The sequence below is a fragment of the Phasianus colchicus genome, chromosome 1 (assembly GCF_987193195.1).
Source record: "Phasianus colchicus chromosome 1, bPhaCol1.hap1.1, whole genome shotgun sequence".
Classification (NCBI taxonomy): domain Eukaryota; kingdom Metazoa; phylum Chordata; class Aves; order Galliformes; family Phasianidae; genus Phasianus; species Phasianus colchicus.
In genome coordinates this window covers 158,099,555-158,125,627 of record NC_143436.1, presented here as the reverse complement: position 1 = coordinate 158,125,627, position 26,073 = coordinate 158,099,555, and the positions used below count along the sequence as shown (strand labels likewise).

At 34.1% G+C, this 26,073-nt stretch overlaps 1 protein-coding gene across 6 annotated transcripts in view; it reads right to left on the bottom strand.

Moving 5' to 3' along the window:
* Positions 1–26,073, bottom strand: part of DACH1 (dachshund family transcription factor 1) — a 352,221-nt gene that overhangs the window by 189,706 nt on the left and 136,442 nt on the right. For all 6 annotated transcript variants that reach the window (XM_090130981.1, XM_090130994.1, XM_090130988.1 and 3 more), the window contains exon 2: positions 10,436–10,551. In XM_090130981.1, coding sequence (XP_089987107.1) covers positions 10,436–10,551 — 116 coding nt within the window. The remainder of the gene's footprint in view (positions 1–10,435; positions 10,552–26,073) is intronic.

Genomic DNA, 26,073 nt, shown 5'->3' with positions numbered 1-26,073 from the left:
ACAAAACGTAACAATATTGGTGGAAACATTCAACCTTTGCTGCCATACCATCATCCACCTCTGATGTTATGGGCCAACATAACAACATAAGAGGAATTACTTTCGGGGCATTTAGTCAGTAACACATATCTTAGGTTCTTAGCTCATGCCAGAATAATTTTTTTCAGAAAGGAGCTGAAGATAGTTATGGAAAAATAACCGGTCAGAAATTCTTCCTCAGTAGAAGATATAGATGAATATTTGTTTAGGTTGAGAGTTAGGTTGAAAGAGTGCAGACCTGTGCTTATAAGCTGCAGCACACAAATCTGCCCTGCAAGCCAAAGGAAAGCTCTGAATTATTCTATTTATTAATATAGATGCAGCCATGAAAGTCATATTATTTACAGAAAAAGTAGCTTAAATAGTAGCCTCATTATGTCCTTGTGTAAGTCTTTCTATATAAAATTTTAGCTTAGTTGAAAATGCTAATTAATTTAAAGGGAAATTAATTAATTTTATATCAATATATTCTTATGGCTGTATTTAAAATAAAAAGTAAAATTAAAAATTAGAAAATTCTTAATTCATAGTGAGTTATTCCATATTCTACAAAAATGAATAATATGTTGCTATTTACTATAGTGACAAGAGTGTTGTACTTTCACCTCTAGGAGTACACTGTCCTCAGATTGTCCCATGTCTGCTTATCTGAGACTTCAAAAGGATGAGACTTCAAAAGCCAGATATATTTTGAGATTTCAATAGAGGAAAAATATTACTTTAAAAATTGTTTTGTCACACTGTGACACAGGAACCACTGTTTTCTTCCACTTGGATGAAATATTAATCTACTACGATCTTTTGAGATACTTTTCAAAACAAATGTACTGATTCACAACAAATCACCCTTTTCCTCTCAAATACTCACACTGAATACCAATGAGATGTTGAAAACTTTTTGTCTTTGTCTATGTTGTCATTCTGCTACTTGCAAAAAGAATGCACTGTTGTGACGCATAAAGTTACCTGTTACAGTTACTGAATTTCTGGTAATATAGTCCTTTCATTCTCATATTTACATCTATTTATTAAGCACAGAGGAAAAAATATTGTTTGCACTGAGTTAAGCAGCATTTCTCATAATTTGAAGTCCAACAGTAAGTGGCATTACAGAGTCAATACTGTAATAAAGAAAATATTTCTGGGCCTTCCTGTGGTGGATTGATGCATCATAACATACATATTAAATAACTAGTCACCCTTAACCCAAACCATTCTATGACCCAAATCATTCTTTGACTCTGTGGTCTTAGCGCAGCATTATGAATAGAGGGAAAAAGAAACAGTAGATGCATTTGTGCAAGCTGCACTGAGTATAACTTGTTCTTATTTTTTTAAGTCAATCTAAATTGACTCACTGCAATTAAGACTGGTTTCAAAGGAGATGATTTAAGAACTACTTGTTCATACCTAAAAACATTTCACAGAGACCAATTAAATTCTTATGTATACCTACTTTTGTGAGAGGACAACCCATGAAAGCAATTATACAAATAAAGAAACAAGGTAACTCCATCATTTCTCAATATTCAGGTAGTAATATGTAACAGCAAACAACCTAAATGGTATTACGCTTAATAAGTTGGTTATATCAACTTAAAAAGAAATCTGTCTTTTCTTTCCCTTTCACAGTTTCTGTCACACACACACATTCATACTCACTCATCTTCTGCACTCGTCCTATCCCTTTCTATTTTTCTCACTTTTTCCTTTTCAGATGTTTCAGTGTCTCAGGCACAGAGCAGCTGACTGATAAGGTAACATAGCTACCTATTTCTGTATCTTGAAGGAATAACCTAAGTCTTCCTACCTAAAGAAAGTATGAAACTAAACCAAACAGCTTGATTTTTCATAAACCTCAAGCACTGGGGTCAGCACCATGAGCAGTAATTGAGGTAACATTTCATATATTATACTATACTATATTATACTATACTATTCTATATTATATTATATTATATTGTATTGTATTGTATTGAAAGGTGGACCCGGATGAACCTAATGAGGTTCAACATAGCAAAGTGCAAGGTTTTGCACTTGGGCTGGAGGAATCCAAGGCATTTATACAGACTGGGATGGTATCCTGGCCTCCATTAGAAGAGGGGTGGCCAACAGGGACAGGGAGGTGATTGTCCCTCTCTCTACTCTGCTCTTGTGAGGCCCCATCTGGAGTACTGTGTCCAGGTCTGGAGTACAAGAAAGACAGAGAGCTGTTGGAGAGGGTCCAGAGGAGGGCCACGAAGATGATCAGTGGGCTGGAGCACCTCCCCTACAAAGACAGGCTGAGGGAGCTGGGCTTGATGGATCTGGGCAGCTTGGAGAAAAGAAGGCTGCTGGGTGACCTCATTGCAGCCTTTCAATACCTAAAGGGAGCCTACAAACAGGAGGGGAATCAACTCTTTGAAAGGGTAGATAACTGCAGGATGAGGGGAAATGGTTTTAAGTTGAGGGAGGGAACATTTAGGTTGGATGTCAGGGGGAAGTTCTTTACAGAGAGAGTGGTGAGGTGCTGGAACAGGCTGCCCAGAGAGGTTCTGGATGCCCTATCCCTAGAGGTGTTCAAGGCCAGGTTGGATGGGGCCCTGGGCAGCCTGGTCTAGTATTAAATGGGGAGGTTGGTGGCCCTGCATGTGACAGGGGGGTTGGAGATTCATGATCCTTGAGGTCCCTTCCAACCCAGGCCATTCTGTGATTCTGTGATAGTAGCAACATTCTTCACTAGTACATCTTACATCATGGTTCATTTGATATCACAGCATTTTTCTAACACAAATATTCTCTGATTTCCCATCAAGAAGAAAAACTTTAAGCTACTTGTACATAATATGGAACCAAGCTCATGCAACAATCTTGTCTTGAAATCCTGAGTCCAATCAGGACTTGAATCAGAATAACCTTCCTCTTAAAAAACACCTTGTCCCAGTTAAGACTCATTTGTGAAATCTCTAATATTTCGCATAGGGCTACAACAGTAACAACAATACAACAGTACAGTGCACTGTGAGCAACAGATAATCATTATCATTCTGATTGCATGTTATCATGCAATACAAAATTCATGCAGTCAGAGTTATTACAGTCTTAAGGACAACTCACATTGGCTCTCCTTGGAAAAAATGACAGTCTGTTTTTGTGGTTTTGTTGCCTGAAAAGCTAGATATGATATGATCATTAGATGCAGTTGGCAAAGACAGATTACTTAAAATAAATCTTGATAAAATTAATACATTTCTTAGCTCATTATTTTTTTCTTTGTTTGTTTAGTCATCTAAAACTGTTTAGATATAATGATGCTTGCTTGCATACTTTTCTTGAAGAACTTGACTTAATTCCTAAGTTCACTTGCTTCCTGTATCATATAACAAAAAGGTCTGTGCTACTTGACACCTTTTCTGGATATTGCCTTTATATTTCTGTCCTTGTATGAGATCTTGAAAACTGCACAGCACATATTATTCTTAACCCAGAGACCATTGTGTTTAAAAAAAATAATAAAATAAAAAAAAAAGGTAAATATACTAAGCTACAGTTACTTCCTGTACTATGGAAAATCTCCAAATATATTAAAATGAAATCATAAAGCATAACTTTGAAATATATAAATTCAAAGTCATCTTTTATTCAGTGCAGTACATAGTACTGGATGCAGGTCATATATGAACAAGGAGAAAAAAAATCATTCACCTTTCATCGATCATGTAGTGCAAGGATATAAGTCTAATTCTACAGAAAAGAAAACAGACATCTTGATAGCATTCGAGAACTTAAATGCTGATGTGATGATACAGAACTATACTTAGCAATGTGATAAAATTAAGCTCTGAACCAAATCTTGCTACGCTTATTCTAACAAGCACCATCCTACTATATTGCTATAGCAATCAATATCATTCAGTTCAGAGACCATCATATTATCACTGTGGTATTATTCCAAATTCAGCAGATCAGCTTCAATTCTACTCGTAGGGTTTAATAAAATAATACTAAGTTCGTGATGTTTAAAATGGCAATGCAATGTTTGCTCTGTAAAAGCTTTGCTTCTGAAATGACTGAGTATCAAATTATTTTCGATGAATTTTTAAAAATCAAGAGTTTGGCTGGAAAAAAATACCATGTTAATGATAAGAAAATTTGCCAACATAAGTGCATGATTATCTTGGTTTATTTGCTATTTAAAGACTTTGCCTGAAATATGAGCTATAATTCAATCTCAGTATTTACAACTATTTATAAGCTTCCATTCAGAACAGTTTCATCTTATGAAACAATCAGTTTACTCTGCAGTGCTTATCTATTCTGTAACCTTTTAATTTCAATTATAAACAATAGTAATTTGGAATAAAGAATGTTAGAATAATGACTAGTAAACAGTTCCATTATCAGATCCAAATTTAGTCACTGATAACTGTGATATGCCTGCCTTTAAATATGAGATTTTAATTGCTTTATTTTGAATGAAGAGTTTAGCTTTTTATTTTGTTTTGGTGTGCCCATTTGTTTTATAGGAGACAATGACAGTCAAATGTCTTCTTTGGAAAAGCTGTAAGTGTTTTGTTTTCCAAGATGTTAAATACACTTTTACTATTTGAAACACAAAACTGGAATTTGGATGAGGTTTCACACCAGAGATGTGTTTTTTTACTGATCATACTAAACTGACTTGGGAAAGCTGTAAATATGTTAAAACCAAGACACACTAGTAGAGACTTGCTTTACTAATATCTTTGAACAGTTTACCTTCACTGAATAAGATCCACTGTGATTCTACATAATTGTCACAGAAATATCATTCATAATGGGGAATTTGCAAGCCAGTAGCATTACATCCTTAGTTGTCAGAATGTAAAATTATTCTGATTCAGGAAGAAAAAAAAATATCTTAATTTTTCCATTAAAAAAGTAACAAATCTGTGCACATCACAATGTAATAGTAAATGAGCAGTCATAAAATGAAAGTGGAAGAGAGGACTCACTGGGTTATGGCTGTGCTGGAAAATAACTTCACTCTTCAGTTCCTTCTCAAGAACTTTGAGTGCTACAACATATCTGGCTATCCACACTGTCTATAAGTTTAAACCCAAAGTCTCTTTTGAAGTGAACCAACCTTTTCCCTTTGAATCAAAAAAGCTCGAAGGATTTCTGGAAACAGTTCAACCCAGGGTCTTCTCTCAATAGGCAGTGGGTGAGCACCCATGAGATCTGATTCTCTGAATTACATGGTATAATACTGCAAAATGTGTAAGTTCTTACTGATTATAAGTTTGTAGTGAAAAGGCTTATAATTCTGCAAGTAACTCTTGGTGTTAAAAAGATTTCATGACTGAATACAACTATGGCTTATTACAAGCGTAAGTATTCAAAACCTTCTCACGCTTAGAAATGCCTAAACATAAAATACTTAATGCTATAGGTGAATATGGTTAAATGGCTTTAGGTTCTGAGACCGTTGTAACCTGCCTGCTTGGAAATCTTCCATACTTTTGCCTTCAGCAAGCCATGAGATCACATCCTATTTTCTTACAAAGCGCTCCTGAAATCAGTGACCGTTGGCAGGACTACAGTCCTTTGATTACTGGGATCCCGAAGCACATTCTTGTATTTTGTTTTCTGCACACATGCTATACTACACCTCATTTTATCATCACGTTTCATTTAAATTGAAAGCAGAACAACTAAATATCAAAAGTCAATGAATGAATTTACATGTACTAGTGCTTACAGCTAAACAGTGAAATTCCCACTGTGTTATGTACTCATACTCTGTTATCTGCTGAAACAGTACTATTTAATTTTGAGATATTATAAAATGTGTAGCAAAATGGAAAACAGCTTTGCTATTAACTAGTGACTCACTGGAAGTAAACAAGTCAGTTTCCAGAATTAATTTTCAACTTGTTATCTCTTGATAAACTAGAAGATATCTCATCATTTAAAGGAATGATAATATGGCAAAATTATGACAGTGTTTTCAGAAGAGGACAGGTGGCCTGAATTAAGCCTCAATTAAGATTTTTAAATTATGAAATACTACATTTACACAGTATAGTCAGTATATCTTCCCACCGATAGAAGCTTTCACATTAATTATAATGACTACTTCATTAATGGAAGTGCAAAAATGTTTGTGTAATCTGATTCAATTTATTGAATTAGATTACAGTTTATCAGTCTGAAAGCAATGTCCTTCTTTATTTCTGCAATATGTTAGTTCATCCTTAACAGATAAGTGGTACATCATACAACAATACTAATCAAAAGTAATGCTCATGTTAAAAGTGATCAAGCACTAATAATCAAAACACTGAGTTAAGGCCTTTTAAAAGAAATATGTGATAGTCACTCTACTTTAATGACACCTATGTTTTAATCAACACAGGACTGTAAAACACATGGACAACATAAAATAAGTAACTGAACAAAAGGTTTGCTTCTCAAAAGGACCAAGTAGGTAACTCAATTTTTTTTTAATTCTAGCTCCTGCAATACTCTCAAGAAACCATCTCAACTCACTTGTCTAATTTAAATGCACTCTTAAGACTTCATGGGATTAATGCTAAAAGACTCCAAACAACTGACTTTGTGTCCTGGCAGCATCAAATACGATGTGAGCATAACAATAATTATTATATTTTAAGCTTTTTTTCAGTTCTGCCAAATACATTAAATAGCTACAAATTACATTTGTACAAAATACATTAAATAGCTGTGAACCAGTGAACATGAAATTATTTAGTTATGTTATTAATGTTTCTTTAAATGCCAAATAATTCAATTTTCTGTTCTAGAAGAAGTATTGTCACACAATCAACAGCTGTGTATGCAATCGACATTTATCCCTCACGCTGAAATGATCCATACAAAACCTTGCAACTCTCACTTTATCCTAACCCTCCATAAAAATATTTCATACCTCAGACAGTTCTGCACAGGACAGAAACTGAAGCAAACTTTTACTAATTGGGGTCACAGGGAAAGAGAGAAAGTAAGAATGGGATTAGAAATTATATTTCCAGATTATCACTTAAGAATAAAAGAAGAGAACAAAAGCATTGAATGTAGGAAAGTAGTTATAATTTGAATAAATGAAATATTTCAGAGGGGACTTAATATCTTTACAATGGAAAAGAAGAGTTTGGTATCAAATGTGGAATAAGTGGATAAAAGTACTTGTCACATAAAGCAAATCTGTTCAAGATGATAATGATAGTAACAGTAATAATAACTACTGATATTAATTTAACATGAAGTTAACAAAATAATAAATTGAACATGGAAGGTGCTTTGAAATTTCTGGACAAAGAGAAAGCTGTAGACATATATGAAAATAGTATTCTTATCATCCCCTGTAGTAATGACTTCCTAAAGCACTACAGATTCACATTTTATCACTGAAAGATGTGGTTTCTGAAACAAATGCAAGAGCTTTACTGTTAATATTTTTCATTACATTATCATCTCAAGCCAAATTGCGGAAAAATTGAGTCCAAAGCTTTAAAAAAAAAAGTTTTGAAATCTAAAATACTTAAGAATAATTATAAAAATTCTTAATATGAAAAATGGAGAGAATAGCTTTTCAACAATGATGTGAAAATAATGGCAACATCATTTTTTATGTCATATAGTAGCTGCAGACAAAAATATACAGGGCACAATGTATATCATACATGAAACTCATACGCTATTCCACTTCAGGTCTAGAAAATTTTGAAACATGCAGGCCAACAAAAGATCTGCAATATACAGAGGATTGGAACAGCTTCAAAGCAGTCTCGAGAGAAGCCTATCTGAACCTATGCTGGACTCTTCTTCTGACTGTATCTCCAGTTGCATTCATAACAGGCCCAGCAGATTTTAATTCTCTGGAGAACTCAAGAAAATTTTAATTTACCATTATTACACATTTCTCTTTTTTGCTACAACTTCAAATCCATAAAAACTTTTCTAAAACAAATTCTTTCTAAGTGACAATGTAACCTTCTCTGTGTGTGTTTTCATAATTAGACCAGTAAAAGAATACAGTTTCAAGGGATCCTAAACTTGGCCTCCTGCAAAAATATACAATTATGAATGTTTATAAGAAATCTCAACAAACAATTCTGTACCAATATTATCTGCATACATAAGTGAAGGACACAAAAACGACTCCTTTGGAAGCCAGGATTCTTAGACTTAAGTGCATACTTCTGTATTGTGCAGCAATTTTTTCTTTTTATTTTTTTAAGAGGGAGACATTTTCCTGTAAAAATCACACATAAGATCCTAGCATACTTAACAGATCTGTGTTATTTGAACAACACTAAATAGCATATAATTATGTGTGTGATCACTTATATACTTCTGTAGGCTGGAAGAAAACTTGGTTACTACACTATGATATTTAAATCAGTGAAAAAACTTAAAAAGGAGGATGAATAAAATATTTAATGACTTGCAACTTTTTTTTTCCCCCAAGTTTGGAGCTGGATTCTAACAGAAAATTCAAACTTTAATTTCTCAAACAAGAAGACATTTTAGGCTGTTTGTTTGAAGGCAATTCAGGGAATAAAGTGCTGGAACAGGCTGCCCAGATAGGTTGTGGATGCACCATCCGTGAAGGTGCCACGTTGGATGGGGCATTGGGCAACCTGGTCTAGTATTAAATGTGGAGGTTGGTGGCCCTGCCTGTGGCAGGGGGGTTGGAAGTCCATGATCCATGAGGTCCTTTCCAAACTGGGCCATTCTGTGATTCTGTGACACAAAGAGAGGTTCAGAGAACCAGAACTGTTCAACTCAAAGAAGGCTTAGGGGATTGTTACAAATATGTAAACTTATTTGTCTCTGCCTTCTTTCCTGGCATCTCAATTTCTTTGGTATTTTGCTGTTTTACTTCCCCCCCAGAATTTTATTTTTCTTTGCAATTTTTTATCTCCTCCACATAAATATGGATACCTGTACCCTCTGTCCTTTTCCCACATACACCCTATCTCCTATTCTCTTATTCCATTCTACTCTGCACCAGTTCTGTCTCCTACACCAGACTTTATCCTGTAGTTTCTTAATCTTAATTGCTTTTCTCTTATTTTTTTTTTTATTTTGCTGGTGTCACAACTGCTCAGATTGCCCCTCTGAGTACTACTTGCAAGACACCATCAAATGCTCACCTACACTTTCAGTCTCATCTTCCTTCACTTTGTTTACTTAATGCTCTTTCATTTGTCAGCCTCATTTGCCTGACTTCATTTCACTTTGTCATTCCTCTTTATCTGTAGTGATTCAGAAAACTATAAATATCTATATCATCACGTAGAGCAGTTATTTGTCCAGAAGGCCAAGAGGCCTGGCTAAACATTTGTTCACAGAGCTAAACCCTCTTCCGCACCTTGCTCCTTGAGACAAGAAACTTGCATCCAAATTGCCAACAGCTTTTGGCACGTGTTATTTCCTGAGCTGTGCACTGTTTTGGAATGCACTAATCAGCTATGACCAAAACCATGCCAAAGATCATGCTCATACTTAAATAGACACATCATATACTCAAACATCTACCTATTAATTGAATCTCCAAGGCCCAGTAATCCTGCTCCCTGCTTAGTTCTGTGTAGATTATTCTTTCCTCTGCTTTAGAGAACGTCACTAACTAGAGACTGAGCTGTGCAAACAAGTAGGGAACTGAAAAGGAAGTGGAGGCTCAGGTGAATGTTGCTGAAGCAAGCAGGAGATTTTAACTAAACTGTAAGATGAAAACAGAGAATGTAGCAGTAGGGTCAACAGATTGGCTTTTGGGTGCCTTCAGACGGCTCTATTTAATTCCTGCCTGCAACACAGCCTTTCCTAATTTAATTCTGACTAGGAGCAAGGCACAGTTAAAAGATATAGTAACTTTCAAAAGAAAACAGTAGTTTAAGAAGGAGATTGTTGCTGGACTTTACGTTAGCATAAGGCCTCGGGAGATGTATCATAAATAGAATTTCAGAATGAAAAATTAAGAAATATATGTGTGCAGCATGGAGTTATTTTAACTAATTCAGTTTCTTCAGGAAACTGTATTCATGATGATGTTATCTAATCAAGCAAAGAAGAAAAAAAGATACATGATCTACCAAAATGAATGGTGAGATCATTTTTCTAATGATAGGTAAGGAAGTTCATACTTTGAAAGGTTTTTTGTTTATAAAAAGCAAGGGGAAAATTTATAATTATCTTTTTTTTTTTTTCATTATCATTTGCTGACATTTGTATTTTAAAGTACCCAGCTGCCAAAATTTCTATTACATACATTTATGTAGCAATAATGTTACATTACAGAACTCATTTGAAATTAGGACGCTGGTTTCCTAGACTGTTAATTTATTGGCAAGTGAATATAAGCCAAGTGTTCAAAAGACTGCTTGTGTCAAGGCGCTTCTAGCAATCCTACCTGTTGGCGGGATGATTCCAGGAGACATTAGGCCTGGGACAGAATGTGGCATGATATGAGAATTCTCTGGGGAGGTGACACTTTGAGTCCTCTTAGGAGGCCTTCCAGGTCTAGAACTGAAACAAACAAACAAAAAATTTTTACAATTAAGCTGTTGTCTTACACATCATTTCAAAGTTGTTTCAAGTGGTAACATGGACTGTAAATAAATTTGTTTCAAGGACGGTTGCTTTTGCAGTTAGATGTAATAGACTTCCATCACTAATTAGATTACATGCTGAATTCATTTTCTTCATTGAAGATCAGCCGCTCTTGATGCATAATTCATAGCGTGCACCTCGTTACCTGCTTCTTCATATTAATATCTATACACAGTTTGAATTGCCTCGTTTGCATATGCTAAAGTTCTGCATGCAGCCTTCAGCACGAAAATTATGCACTAACTTGTAATAATTATTACAGTCAGCCTGCTATTGATTTATGAGACTTTTAAAAACCAAATATGTGTAGTACTTGTAATGAATGATATTTTAAGGTTCTTCAGGAAATTAAAAGGCAATGGCTGCCTAAGGAAATGTTCTGCTTGTTTGATTTAATACTACAGTTAGCTGGGAGGTGGAATGAAAGAGTGATTCAGACCTATAGCACATTTTTCGATGATATGTTTTATTACTTTGCACTGCTAGCCTGATATCTAGATGATAAATGACAATACATATCTAATGTGTGAAAAGGTCTTGCAATTTCTTTATTTTTTGTCATTTAAAAGATAAGTCAAGTTATCATTTAACCCTTATTCTTTTTAAAGTGAAAATCTCACTAAGTCACCTTCTTTAAATATACTACTTTATGCCAGAAATGAATCAGAATTTTTTTGTTAAGATACTGTTAAGCAACTGCCGCCATAGCAGCTTACTTCTGTCCAGCATGGGAAAATAAAGGGCTTCAGGTTTAAACACTCCCTGCCTGTTAAATGCTCTCATACACAACTTTCCATCTCCTGGACTCTGTAAGTAGCATACAAATTAGATACAGATTACAATAACAATACTTATTACCCACTTACATGCAAATATGTATCTGCTACATATAATGCATATCCAAAGGCCCTCATTCCTATGTATAGATCATAACAGGGTTCTATTGCAATACCCTGTACATGCTTATTTAGGGGACATTTGGATGACTTCACAAAAAAGATGATATGATATGCACTTGTAAGAAATCACTGTTAAATTACGGTTTGCCATACATTTGGCATTCTCCATTTATTCCAAAAGGGAAAAAAAAAAGGCTGTGGAAGCTTTGGCCCCTTATATCCTTACACTATCAAAGCTTTTATCAAAGACAATGGATTTTTAGCTATACTGGAAGTACAGAAGGAGGAAGGTAATAAAATACCTGCATTTTCTGTGTATATTACCTACCCTCATATTTGGAAATATCTCTCTTTTTGCAACTTCTATCTTTAATAAACCAAAAACAATCAAAGTACAGGGCATTTTCTTGGAGTTTAATGACTCAAGGTATTGAGTCATTAACCTTAACTGATCATTAATTCCCAACTTAATGTCCTGAGCTAAGGTCATTATCAAAATTATAAGCTCGATAATTTCTTTGATTGATTTGGGTTATTTCATTTTCCTTAATACAAACAAAATCATAACATGTTCACAACTACAAGAAAAAACAGTTGTCGAAAAATAATATTGTCTTATTGCAGCTCAGAGAACCAAACTTAGTGTCTTCATCTCCTTTGAAATTTCCTTGGTAATTTGCAATAAAAACAAACATACCATGAATGCACATAAAACTGATAAAAATTATAGACAAAAATGATTTGATTTAAATGAAATGTTTCTAATATATTCAAACGCACACACACAAAAAAATCCACTATGTAAAAAAACTTTAATGGCTTTTTAAAATATCTATGATAATGCACTGTTCTCAAATAAGAGTTATGATGTGAGTACAGAAGGGTCCAATAACAGCATACAAAACAAAAGAGGTGTGCTATGTATAGTGTACCAACAGCTCCAAGTCTTTAAAAACTTCACTCCTGCAAAGATTCTCTTTGACAAATTAGTGCTTACTGCCAAATTGTCACAATAAAGACAAAATTATTTTGTCTCAGTATGCAATTTTTGCAAATGTACACAAGAGGACTAACGCCCTTTGTAAAGTCTATGAGAAAACATTTGCAAACTGATCTGGTAAGCAAAGGTCAGAAGCAAACCATAGGTAAATTTCTGAAATAACAAAGGCAAAATTCATCCTTAGGTCACCTCTTACATCAGGTCAGCTGTTACGCCCTACACAAAATGTCTGTTGCGCTCAAAGGCATAAATGATCCCAGTAACACAATTTTATGCTGTGATTTATCACAAACTTCATCAAATAACTATTTTCAAGAAGCTCTGAACTTCAAATTCTAATCTAATTAACAATATTTAAATATATATTCAGGCAAGTAAACTGCTTTTGTCCTCATGCAATTATTAAGTGATAAAACAGCAACTCTAGTACAAAAAAGACTTTCCTCTGTTTATAAAATGTTCATTACAACCAGGAGGAAAAAACAAATGTAATATCTTTTTTTAGTCCAGAAGATCTCATTTAGATTAGCAGCAAACTATATAATATGGAACTAAAATGAGTAAAGCTCTGACTGGTTATACTTAGTACACACCCATTGTCCACAGTAAATAATTAAATAACAATATTTGTCTTGATCTGTTTGTTATGTTACATATTTGTTCCATTAATGCAATTCCTAAATTGAAATACCAGCATTTTATAAGATCTGTTTTTAAAATGTAAGTAATAAAAATTGAGTTTTTTATAAATCACTACCAAAACTGAAAAAATGCATTAAAATTTCTTTTTTTTAAAAAAAACTGATTCCAGATTGAAAACTTGCTTGTTGTTTTAAAGCTCATTATCATTTTTATATTCATATTATGAACCATTAAAAAAAAAAAAAATTAGAAGAATACCAAATGCCTTTAAGTATCACAAACAAAATAATAAAAATAACTTACTGAATCATTTTGTTGACATTCATAGAATCACAGAACAATTACAGTTGGATAAGACCTCTAAAATCATCTAATCCACACATCATCCCACCACCACCATGCTCACTAAACCATGTCCCCATGTGCCACATCTACACATTTTTTGAATGTCTCCAGGAATGGTGACTTCACCAGTTCCTGGGGCAAACTGTTCTAACGTATTACCACCCGTTCTGAGAAGAATTTTTTCCTAATAACTAACTTTTCTAAACTTCCAAACTTTCTGAACACAAGTTCACTTTCATTCCAAGGTAAGAAACATTCTTCCAACTACTCACATTTGTACTTCTTCTCAAAATCAGAAGATTTGCAAGGTATGAGCTTATTTTTTATGCAAACGACATAATAAAATGACAGAGCAATGTAAACCATTTTTTCCAGCTGAATTCAGTGAGATACAAAAAATGTCAATTAAAAAATTTTGATAATCCTCCTTTGGCCCTTCCAAAACTAGATTGAACACCTAAGCTTTTATATATATTTTAAAGATACTGTAATAGTTTGGTTTATATCTGAATAAAACCTATAGACTGTAATATTGGTTCTTCTAAAAATAGGCTTAAGATAATGATGAATACACCAATGGGTTAACTATGAAAAGCCAAATCATTTTGATTCTAAAGATGACAACACTGCAAAAAGAAGCCAACATATAACAATATCAAGGGTAACAGTACTAGGTACTGTGGAGTCCTTTGAGACCCTGCAGGAATACAGTAGAAGAAACAGACCTGGAAGTCATAGATATTCTTCCTTCTTTCTGTTTCATTATTTGAGGATAAAATTTGAGAGGGCAGAACAATTAAACAAAACTTCCCAGAAGCACCAATGATTAACTGCTTCAAGAGCTGAGAAGAAGCCACAGGGGAAGTTACCACTTCCTTTTCTGTCTTTCTGCTTTTATAAATCTAAATACTTAAGCTAGAATTTTTTCTCACTCAAATTTAAATTTTCATTCATGAGAGTTCTTTAAGTATGCCTGAATATTACTAACATAGTACTCAGTTTTGAAGTGATGCACCTAAACACATTTAGCTCTCTCAAAAGTTGTGTGCTCTATATAGGCTTATGTAAGCTTTATATCCACATTTTCAGTCTTTTTCACAGCTTGAAAGATATTCCCACAGGCAGTTGAGTTTTATGTTTGTAGACAATCGTCACAATTTACATTTCCAATATACCATTATGTGACAGGAGACCTAAAAGTGCACACTGGTGAATCTTGAAACTCTCAAAAGGAGAAAGAATGATTTCCCTTTTGCATCAGCTAATTAGATATTCAGAGCTCCTTCCAGAAATACTGAAAATAAATCCACCTTTTTTTTTTTTTTATCAGATCTGTAATTCATCCCTTTAACTTTCACAAGCACTTCAAACAATACTATGGCTCTAACGTTTTCATCTTTGAAAGTAAGATTATACATGTTTTTTCTACTGTGACTGGCAGAAAAGTTATAAAACATGACAAGAAACTGAGAGGATGTTGTCCAAAAATACAACAAGTTCTCTGAAGGGAGAATAGTTCTTTTTTTGGTCTTCTGATCAATGTATATCATTCATAAATCTTTCCTGTGTTACTGAATCTAGACAACAACAGATGGTGGAATTAAACAATAAAAAAATAGCAGAAACTGTGGTTATCATCAGATAAAATGCTGTGCTTTGATTACACTTATAAAAGTTTTATACACCTCCAATTGTATTATCAAACTACAAGCTTGCTCCCAGAAATAATTTTGATAGTGCAAAACAATTAAAAGCAGATATAATCAGCAGAAAATGTGATCTAGCAAAATCATGTGGAAAGAGGTGAAGGGAGAATAGGAATAGGTCTAATGGCAGTCTTTAAAAGTAAGCAGATTTTTCATTCTGCACTTTTTACTATCTTCCAGAAGACAGCCATGGGCTTAAAATTTAAGGGTCTCACTCCTGAAAGACACACGGACCTCCCACTGATTTCTATTAGAATTATGAGCACAAAGGAAGGTATTGGCTCAAAACCAGCCTAAATTCTTTATGAGTAGTACATACATCTCAGAGCACATTACTACCATTTTATAGATGACTGACTGCATGACAAAACACATACTATAAAAGAAAAAGCAACACAGTAGAGATAATGCTGTGATTAGATCTTCATCTTTCCAGTGTCCTGATGTTGAGGAATAATTGCTCAAATATAACTCTAGATGAAAAAAATTTGTTTTTCTTTGTTGTTGTTGTTCTCGTTGTTGTTTTTCAATGCATGAAGTATCCCTAAAGAGGACAGCATCTCCAACCAGAAAGCAAATAGCCTTTCTAGACAAAAATAATAAATTTCAGACGTAGTTTTCTACATTTGGGGCCACAGCTTTATTTTTAACCTTGTCTGTGCAGAGAAATATTGTCCTCATTTGAAACTGAGCAAACATGATGCAGTGAAGCTGCCACTGGTCAGGCAGTTTTATAATCAGTTATACTGAGGTGGGGGTGCTACACTCGGGAGGTGATAGGCAGTAAATGTGCAACAAGCATTTGGCATATTTATTTAATGTATTTTTTATGTTCTTAGAACTGCTTAGAACAGCTCTGAATATCAATATCAATTTCAGCTATATCAGCGTTTATGCATCTCATTTAGGTACATACTGAAAATCTAGGCTTCATTTCTCAGTTGTTCTACTTTCCTTCAATGCTTCAGAGCCAGCAGACTGACACAGAATGTTTGACCTCAGAGAAGTTAGTTCAATGAAATTTAGGTGAACAGCCACTGTTAGTGGTTATTGTGTGCTCACAATATGACAACCACTGCAATACGACTGAGGATGTCGCAGCCTGAGGGTACTGGCTGACTTGATGCAAAGACAGGGATAACCTGCAACAATCTGTAACCAAAGACAGCAGACATTTCCTCCACAATATACAAGGTTCTCTGTTATTGCCACAGCTTCCATGCTGCTCTCAGTGTCATACATACACACTAATACGACTTGAGCCAAAGGCCTATCAGTTCTGAAAAATAAGGTCTGGGAAGATCTACTAAACAAAACTTTTAAGTTAATTCCTTTGGTTGGAAAACTCTCTTGTCAAGGTAACCTTCATAATTCTTTCTAATGACTGAACTAGCATTTTAAAGGAAACAAACAATACCAAACATTGATCTAAACCCCATCCTTCACTATTTTAAAAGTTCCCCCTTTCTACTCCCACTCGGGAAAAAAGCAAAAGAATTAAGTCTGAGATTGGGCATATATCTATTTTGGCTGTTAAGAAAACAAACATTAGAAATCACACCATGTCCTTTCTACACGCTGCAGTCATATGAAATAAAACACTCACTGCAATTATCTTAAATTTATTTTTTTTCTCACAGTTAAAGAGAAAATGTTCTCACGCAATAATTAGTGTTGAACCCACGATACATTAGAAAGATTTACTGAGACAGAAAACAATGTTGATAAAAACAAATAAAGAGATTTGTTTCAAAATCTTCACAAAGGAGTACACAAATTATCTTCAAAATAATTAGACTGTGCTACTAGATTGAGTAGTGGAAAAAGCATCCTGACAGAATGTGACTATATTTCAGAAACCGAACACTCTATTGCTGTTTTTAAACCAAAATGGCCCAAAATGGATATTTGATCAAAAATGCAGCACAGCTTATGAGTACAACAGACAGGAAATATGTTGCTCTCCAAAGCCATGTATTACAGCAATACTTCTTTTAGTAATACTGGTTAGTACTAGAATACTACACTTTTCAATAGTTAGAGAAGACCTTGTTGAATTAATTCTTTTCCTAATAGAAAAGTCATGTAGCTATCATGACACTTCATTTTCTTGAACACTGCAACTAAATCACTGTGCATTTTGGCCAGGCCAGAAATATTTTTTATATGAGAGCCCAAGATACAAGGTGATAGTGCAAGAAGATATATGACAACATCTGTCATCTCTCACATGATGCTAAAAGTCACATTTTAAACACAACAGAAGAAACGAAGAAAAAAATTCTTCTTTACTCGCTTTACTTGAATACATGAATGACCCAAAGGGCAAGAAAGGAAATAAAACCATTTAGATATCTGAGAATTACTGGAGTAAATTACAATATCAGATTTAAATACAGCTGTAACTGTACATAAGTTCAAAAAATTACTGCAATATAACTGATCTCTTAATGAAATTGAGATCTGTAATTCATCTATTGAAAGGAGAAAAACAGATAAAAAATTAATCTAATTCTGTAGGGTGGAAAATTTATGATGTCAGAAGTAAGTTAATCCAAAAAGTTCACCATTTCATCTAATTAGCTGAAACACTAGATCTGCCTGACTGTTCTTAAAACATTAAGTATGTTGGCTCTGACGGTTGTGCAATAACTGTGAAACACAAGCTTCTGATGATGGCAGCCCTACAATCCAGAGTATGAAATAAGTCTGAATGAATAATGAAATTCAATTATTAAACAAAGCTCACATACAAATTGAAATCATACTGATATGTTTTTAAGTAATAAGAACACTGCATTAGAAAAAGTAGTCAGACAACAGGAAGTAAATCACAGTGCTACAGATCCTGAGAAAGGAATTTAGAGATAGTCAACAGTAGCAAGAAAAAAACTGCACAACTGGATTTATTTCCCCTATTCACACTGCTATCTTTTCAGAAGAATCCATGCAATTGCATTAAAAAAAAAAAAAAAAAAAAAAAAAAGCATACAACAAGCAGTGTTCTGAAATACATGCTTCCCACAAGTGCTCTTTCTGTCAAGTTATAACAGATGACTTTCCTATTTCACTCAGCCTTACTGCATAAACCACACCCATAATTTACATGTGCAAGCTAAATGATTTCTTCTAACAGTGTTATTCACCCACATGAATCCCAAGCTCTAACAGATGCAAAGACTATTTTTTCCTCAAGAATTTTCACCTTTTATTAGCATTTTAATTCTATAAATATCCCTTCAAAACAACATCTAGAACGTACATCACAAGAATCTCAAGCACTGAGCTAGCAGGCCAGAAAGGCAAGTTTGATACATAGTGGAGCTAGGTAAAAGAATTTTAAGCTTTCATCTAAAAAAAGAAAAAAAAAGTTGCTGAGATGATCCTTTATGTGAAGCAAGTGTAACTGATGTGGTTATGTCTGTTAGAGTCTGCAGATGGCCTGAAACAATGATTTAAATGTATGAACTTCAGTTGGAATCAACAGACCTGCTTCAAGGCTTGTTTTTTAACTATCTGCATTCATCTCTGTCTATAACTTGCACATGTAATTACAAATTTGTGAACATAAATCAGATAATTGCATGTACAAATAACCAATTAGACTCAAAGCACAACAGCACATTTCTCTTTCGATCACATATATGTAGCACATATGCATAATTTAAGTACTTTCATTTAAGAAATTTTTGTTGCTTATGAAACTAATATCTGATTTATTTTCCAGTAGGAAATACCTGACAGCTACTGCTACTTTGAGTTCTGTAAAATGAAAAGAACAGAAACAACAAGAAAAAGCACCTACATAGTAAACAAGACCATCGCAGCTCAAGGAGTCACAGAACTGTTGTTCTTTACCGCCTGCAGTAAAGGTACATAAACATTTCCATATTGATTGAAGCTCATATAAGAAAGAATAAAAATACTGTACTACTCATTGTGTTTTGTGAAAATTCTCTGGTTCTCCTGACAATCTGCTAATTAATATGCTATTCTTATCCATAACAGTTGATAATGGAGTTCTATCATATAAGTGTATCCACTGTAATGTCTGAATGCATTCATCACTTAATTGGCCACAATTCTTCGTGCAAAACGCTGAAACAAGTGAACTGTCACCTTTTTAATGAAGCTGCCTATATCTTAAACCCCTTGCCCTTTAAAAAACTATTTATACTCAAAATGAAAAATTTTATTCTAGTTTCTGCCAGAGACTGTGGTTAATGTTCACTGCCCTTTATTCACCTTATTTTTAATTCTGAAAACCCACACTCATTAACTGTACACTTCCAAGGAATTGCTGGAATCACCTAAATAAAAGCTTAGAAGTGACATTTATTGTAAATTTGAGAGTCACAGTTATGATATGAAATACTGAAAAGACTCTATTAGTCTGCAGAGCTGTAAGTGTGATGTGATAGATTAAGGGTAACATTATACCACCCACTACAAACAAAAAAATTTATACATTTAAATAAAGCATTACGTAGTTGTATCTACATATAGAGACAAATGTACTAGATGAGTGCTGAACATTATAATGACAAGCTTTCTTGATCAGACGAAGGGTCGGAGTGAGGTATTAATGATGGGTAGCACTGTATAAATAACTGGTGAAATGAATATACTTTTTTGAGTGCACTTGAGTAAATACCGACCCTTAAAACATTCAGTACAATCCCAATCATTTAAAATACATACACAGGAGGTGTCAGAGAGCTGGTTAACCTTGTAGGTACTCTTTAATTAATAAATGTTTATTTCTCTCCTTATACATTACTTCCATAAAACAAAAAATATGGACACAAAGAATCCAGAAAAAAATCCCCAATCTGTATACTCAAGCTCCAAAATCTCCAGTTTGTGAAATCAGGATCCCAAATATGTTCATTGTTCCAGTCTTCTAAGCCTAGATGTCGTCTTTATGTTCTATTACAGATTACGGAAAAATACATTTTTATTTTATTCTTCTAGTGGAAAGCAAGGAACAATCATCCAAATCTCACCTCCTACTTTGCAGAAGCATTGAGAACCATATGAAGGCTAGCACAATTTTTCCTAGTGAGCAACAGTAAGGAAGTGGTGGAGTCACTGTCCTGGTGTTGTTGTTCAAGAAATGTAGGGAAGTGTCACTGAGGGACACGGGTTAGTGGGCATGGTGGGAGTGGATTAATAATTGGACTACATATCTTAGAGATCTCTTCTAACCTTAACGATTCTATGATTGAAGCAATTTGGAAAATAGAGAATACCTAAGACTATCAAGTTCTAAAATAGTTTTTAAAAAATAAAAATAAAAAAAACAGTACTATCATGTCAAGTGGAAATATTGAAATGATCCAAACAAAGATACCTGTATTTATTATCCTTTCAACAATTTGAAAGTCATACAGAGCACTACTCTCAAGCTACAATCAGGTGATATCTTAAAACATATCACCATAACCCCTTAGAGCTTGTAGATATGTTATTTGCGGGTCTGAAATATGAGAACTGCTTAAAGCTGCCTCCTAACTATCTTAGGAGAACCATGTGAAATAAGCCTGTTACTAATGTACTATTCTAGGGAAGCACTGAGAAGTTAACGCTCATTTCTGTCAAGTAGTACAAGTACTGTGCTTGTGATAACAGAGATGATAATGCATTAACTACCGCTAAGATATTATTGTTAATTTCTTTGCATTCTGGTATTTCAATTAGTGCGAAGTTTCATGCAGTACAGTTACACAGGAAGACAAGTCTAATCATGGAACTGCCCTGTATTCACTTTCTGATTGGAAAACTTAAACTGCACTAGTATCCCATTTCCAAAACGCATTCTAAGACAGTAGACTTTGAAACAAAATTACTGCTGTATGAAAAGATCTAACTGTGTTCCTCAAAAACATCTCACATTTGCCAAAATAAAGAAACCCCAAACTGAAAGACTGAGTTCATCATGTAAGCCAAATGCTTATAAACGCATTCTGGGTGATGAATTCTGGTTGAGACACTTCTATTTCATTTCATTTTTCCTCTTATGAACTATGCATCTTCAAGAGAGTGGAACAGTATGGTAATACACTTATGTCACGAATTCATAAAAGAGAGTTTCACCTAGGAGTGTGACTTCCAAGATGGTCAAAGCAGCAACAGAGACTCATCATATACTCTCAGCAGGAGCCTGTTCTATATAGTTCTCCAGGAAATATATCCATACAATATTTGATTGGTATGCTCTGCACCTGGAACAACTCCAGATACAAAGAACTATCTTTTAGTTCTCTCCATATTGACTGTGCCACCACTTCAAATCCTGACTGAGCATTTAATAATGGAATAAAAATTCATCACAATAATTAAAAATACATTTTCTCTTCATGTCCAGAGTCAAATTAAGCAAGAATTTAAGCAGGTGACAATTCACAACTGCAGTTTTACTCTTCATATTGTCTAATTTTCTGACAGCCTCAGTTAGCTTCAAAACCTAAGTACCTCAGTTTGTGTTTCATTTTCTTACAAAGAAAAATTGACTTTTTAATTACTGTATCTTTGCTTACTTGCAAAAAAAGCTTTAAAAATGTTACATCATATGCAAAATTTGGATGAATAATCATCCAAAATCATCCAATAAAATAATCCAAAAGTTCTTTTCTCTTGATTCTATTCTGGCTGATGACCTTTGGATGTCCAAGGTTGGAAACACTGATCAAATTAAAAGGGACATTTTCAGCAAACATAGTATTTTTTCCAATAAGGTATCTGATTGCTTGAGATTTTGTTGCTTCGCCATTTCAAGCTTCACTCCAGCCCTAGAAACAGTAACAAATGAAGAACACACTATTTGACTAAATCATGTCTTCCATGTTGTGGATAAGTAGTTCTTGCAGAACTGCATAGTATTTTTTTGTGGAAACTGATTGAGTTGAAAAAGAAGAAAAAAAAAGAAAAAAAAAAAGAGCAGAAGACTATCATTCAGAATAAGAATCAAATTAGACATTAACCTGTTCAGAATCTGGTTATATGCTAGGTTGAAAGCCAGTGACATCTCCAAGACTTAACAGCTTTCTGATACAAAAGCACATGCAAATTTGAACTGAACAGTGACTCTATGCAGTTTTCTAAAAAGTTAAACAATATTTGAGGAACAGGGTACTTAAATAAAACAGCAAACCAGAAGTGTGTCACAAGCATTTATCCTTCATTAATTTTTCTTGACTTGGTATCAGATATATTCCATTTTAATAGAACTGAATGCAGTGGAAAGTATAATTTTTCCAGTGTTTTCAGTTGTTTTTTGTTTTTTTTTCCATTATACTCTCATTTAAAGCTGGCAACAGTTTTGCAATTTTTAAGCAGCAGATTCCAAGTATAGAGCCACGGATATGCAAAAGTCTGGTAAGTGAAAAAATAATCTGTTGCAATTTATCAATTTATTCAATAACTTAAGAAAAAAATACAAGACACGCCTTAGACTCCTAGGTATAAGAAATGTAGTCCTCACAAAAGCTTACTCTCTCACAGTCTGCTCTTCCAGCAGACCACAGTGTGGGAGACTCCAATGAAGGGACAGAAAATGCTGTACTCTCACAGTCTCTAGAATGACAGTCCCAAGACATGAAGTGTTATGAGCCTGAATCACCTTAAAGCAGGGGAGACAATCCAAGACTTCACTGTCATTAGCAAAAACTGCTTGTCATCATCTCTTCCATGAAGTAGAGAACAGTATGTAGATAGGTAAGATCTAACTTCTGTGATCCTGTCACCAAATACTAACTGGTGAAATAAGACTATCTGCAGTCTCACCATCATGACACTACTGTATCTCCAAGGCTGACCATTATACACTCTACATACACAAACATATACATACATGAGTATGTATTTGACTGCCTAGTATGCATTTATGAAAACTGCAGACCCCACAGGTGGTAAGTGGGGCACAGCAGCATTAACAGTGTCATTTAAGTAATAAGATGAGCATCACAGTCAATTTAAAAAGAAAAAACAGATATCACTTGCTAATGCATATCAATCCTAGAAGTGTAGTCAAGGACAAACAGGGTAATACAGTTTAGTAAGTATTCATTTGCACTCCTATAAACTGACCTAATTCTCACATTCGTCAAACAAATATTTTCTCTCCTCTTTTCTTTTTTTTTTTTTTAATTTTGATATTACTGCTAAGACTCAGATGTCAGCAAGTCAATAGCAAGGGAAGACTGAGATGACTTTTTCAAATGACCACCAACCTTTATAAATCTCTTTGCATAGACAGACTCCAAGCGTGTGTGCCTTGCACCATCATCTTAGAAGATTAATGACACGTACTAAGTCAACAATGTTATCTGCATGTTCCCCAAAGATCTTAAATCAAAATACACATTCATCCTGTACCAGCTTAGCATATGTGAAATTTCCTTTTCTTAATGAGAACACATTTCAAGATGAATAGAGGCAGGCAACTCTGGAACATAAGAAAGATACGCTCGCCCTGTAAGCTAGTTTCCGTAAGTAACAGTCTTGAATGCCATTATCTCTTTGACTCCTGTAATAATCAGATCTACAAGCAGCTTCACTTATCTAAAAAATAGCTTTGGAGAATCATATATAAAGGTCCTTATAAATAAAACCATATTGTTGAAGACAAAGTTTACTCAGGCTACTTGAAATCTTTCCATTTTGTCTGTACAAACGCTTGTACAACATTTTGGCTTAGTGAATTTTTTTGTATTGATACAGGTAGCAAATTTAACTCTATGCTGCAACCACTAAAAGCTCTACCTTTCTGAAAGAAGTATTCTGTTGCAGAATTAGTATTCTTAAATGGTCCACACATAGAACATACTCATGCTGTGGAAATTCATTTATCCTTTCTGTTTTTTTCTTATATATACAATCACCGTGTTGATCATAAGATTTAAACACTTTCACAGTGGTACCTCACAAGTGGTTTACAGCCTTGCCATAAATGTTAAACACACAGGATGACACTGAAGATCCCACTTTTTGAAAATGTTTATTTATTTTATAACCACAATAAAAATAAAATGCTTCAATAGCGGGTTGTATTTAAAAAAATAAAGGAAATACACTTATTTCAAAAACAGGCTAATTGTGAGTTAATTAAACTGAAATTAATGTAAACAAAAATCAGAATTATAACTGCCAGTATGAAGTTTTAATTTTTCTCTTGACCTAGTAACTAATTTGAACACTAACAGTTAGGGAGATCAAATTAAATGAATACAAACATTTTGTTTAATGACATCAGCAGTCAATGTAGAACATATGTGTTTTACTTTTAAAATGATCAAAAAATATTCTTTTGTTTACATTACAGATAATCATGAGGTTTGTATTTCTGTGTTCAATTTAAGAGGAAAAAAGATCATAGTACCTTCAGGGCCCAAGGAAGCAATATGTTACAAATGCAGGATTTCTCCTTTTTTTCTGTTTTGTAACCATGGTAAAACAATAGAAATGAACTTTCCCTGAACCTTTCTCCTTTAATGGCCTGGGTCCATGTTGACCCAGCAATACACGCTGGAACCTGATACTATCAAACTGACTGCTGCTAAAGCAATCAGATTCAGGAGAAACTATACACAGTGCACTATAATACTAATTTCAGCATCCCACAAAGCCAGTGCAGAGGCAAACTATTAAAGTATTCTATTGTTTAAATGTGAGATTAATTCAATAGCTTAAATGCACCCAAAAACATTGAACTAAATGGCAGACTCTACAGTTACATTGTTATTCTTTCATAATTGTAATATTGTATGAAAGTGAAATTGCAGATAAGGTTCTACCTTCCCCTGTCCCATTAAAAAAAAAAAGAAAAAAAAAAAAAAAAGCAAGCAAGAAAAGAAACACCACTGGATGAATTATTAGTAAACATTATTCGAGCCATTACAGGTTCACATGATCCCACATTTGAATGAGGCATGTAATTAAATTATCAGAACTTCGTTCTAAATGCTTGAAAGGAGAGCATGATAACCACATTTTTAAGGCTAGAATAACAGTAGAAACTTTTTTTTTTTTTTTTTTTTTTTATGGAGGACTACAGGCAACTAATATATGAAGGCGTAATTGATTAATTCCACTAATTAAGATATTTGTTGTTCTTGCAATCCTAGAATGATAAATAATTTATTAAACACGGCACCATTTCCCATCAGATCTGAAAGGACTGTGAAAATACTTCAAACTGTTACTCTTTGGAAGTTGAACAGCTCGCTTCTAGACGTAAGTGTCCAGGCAAAGAGTAAGAAGTAAAATACAATTTAAAGTCATGAAGAAGCCAATCTTTAAACAGCAGATGTTTAATTACAGCAGATTCTAGTTATTTCAGAAAATTAACAGATGTTGATTTAAAAAAAAAAAAAAAAGGACAAGAGGAATGCGAGAAATATTAATCTAAATGAGCCCAAAATTTCCAGAAGTAAGGTAAATATTCAGTCAAACTTAATTATTTATGCTTTTTCACTGGAAAGACCCTCCAAGATCTGCTCATCCCTTTCTTTTTTAAATTCTCTACTTTAAGCTAACAGAAATCACTTTCTGGATGTGTTCATAGTTACAGTGGTTAGTAACTCTAGACCCTATAGAAACCCTACAGAACCCTAGTCTGTTATTGGGCAGCCACAGTTTTGTTTGTTCATATTTCCTTTAATACAGTTAGAGTAGAAAGAGAATTAGTCACTCATAGTCTAATGTCTAGACTCCCTGTCCAGTATGTGAAAGACCTCCTCAATACCAGCAGAGGTGTAAAGATCCATTTTCTTAAAAGAAAACCTAATCATCATCCTGTAGGCAGGACAGTATAATTTTCTTTATCGAATGTACTGAGATTGTGAAG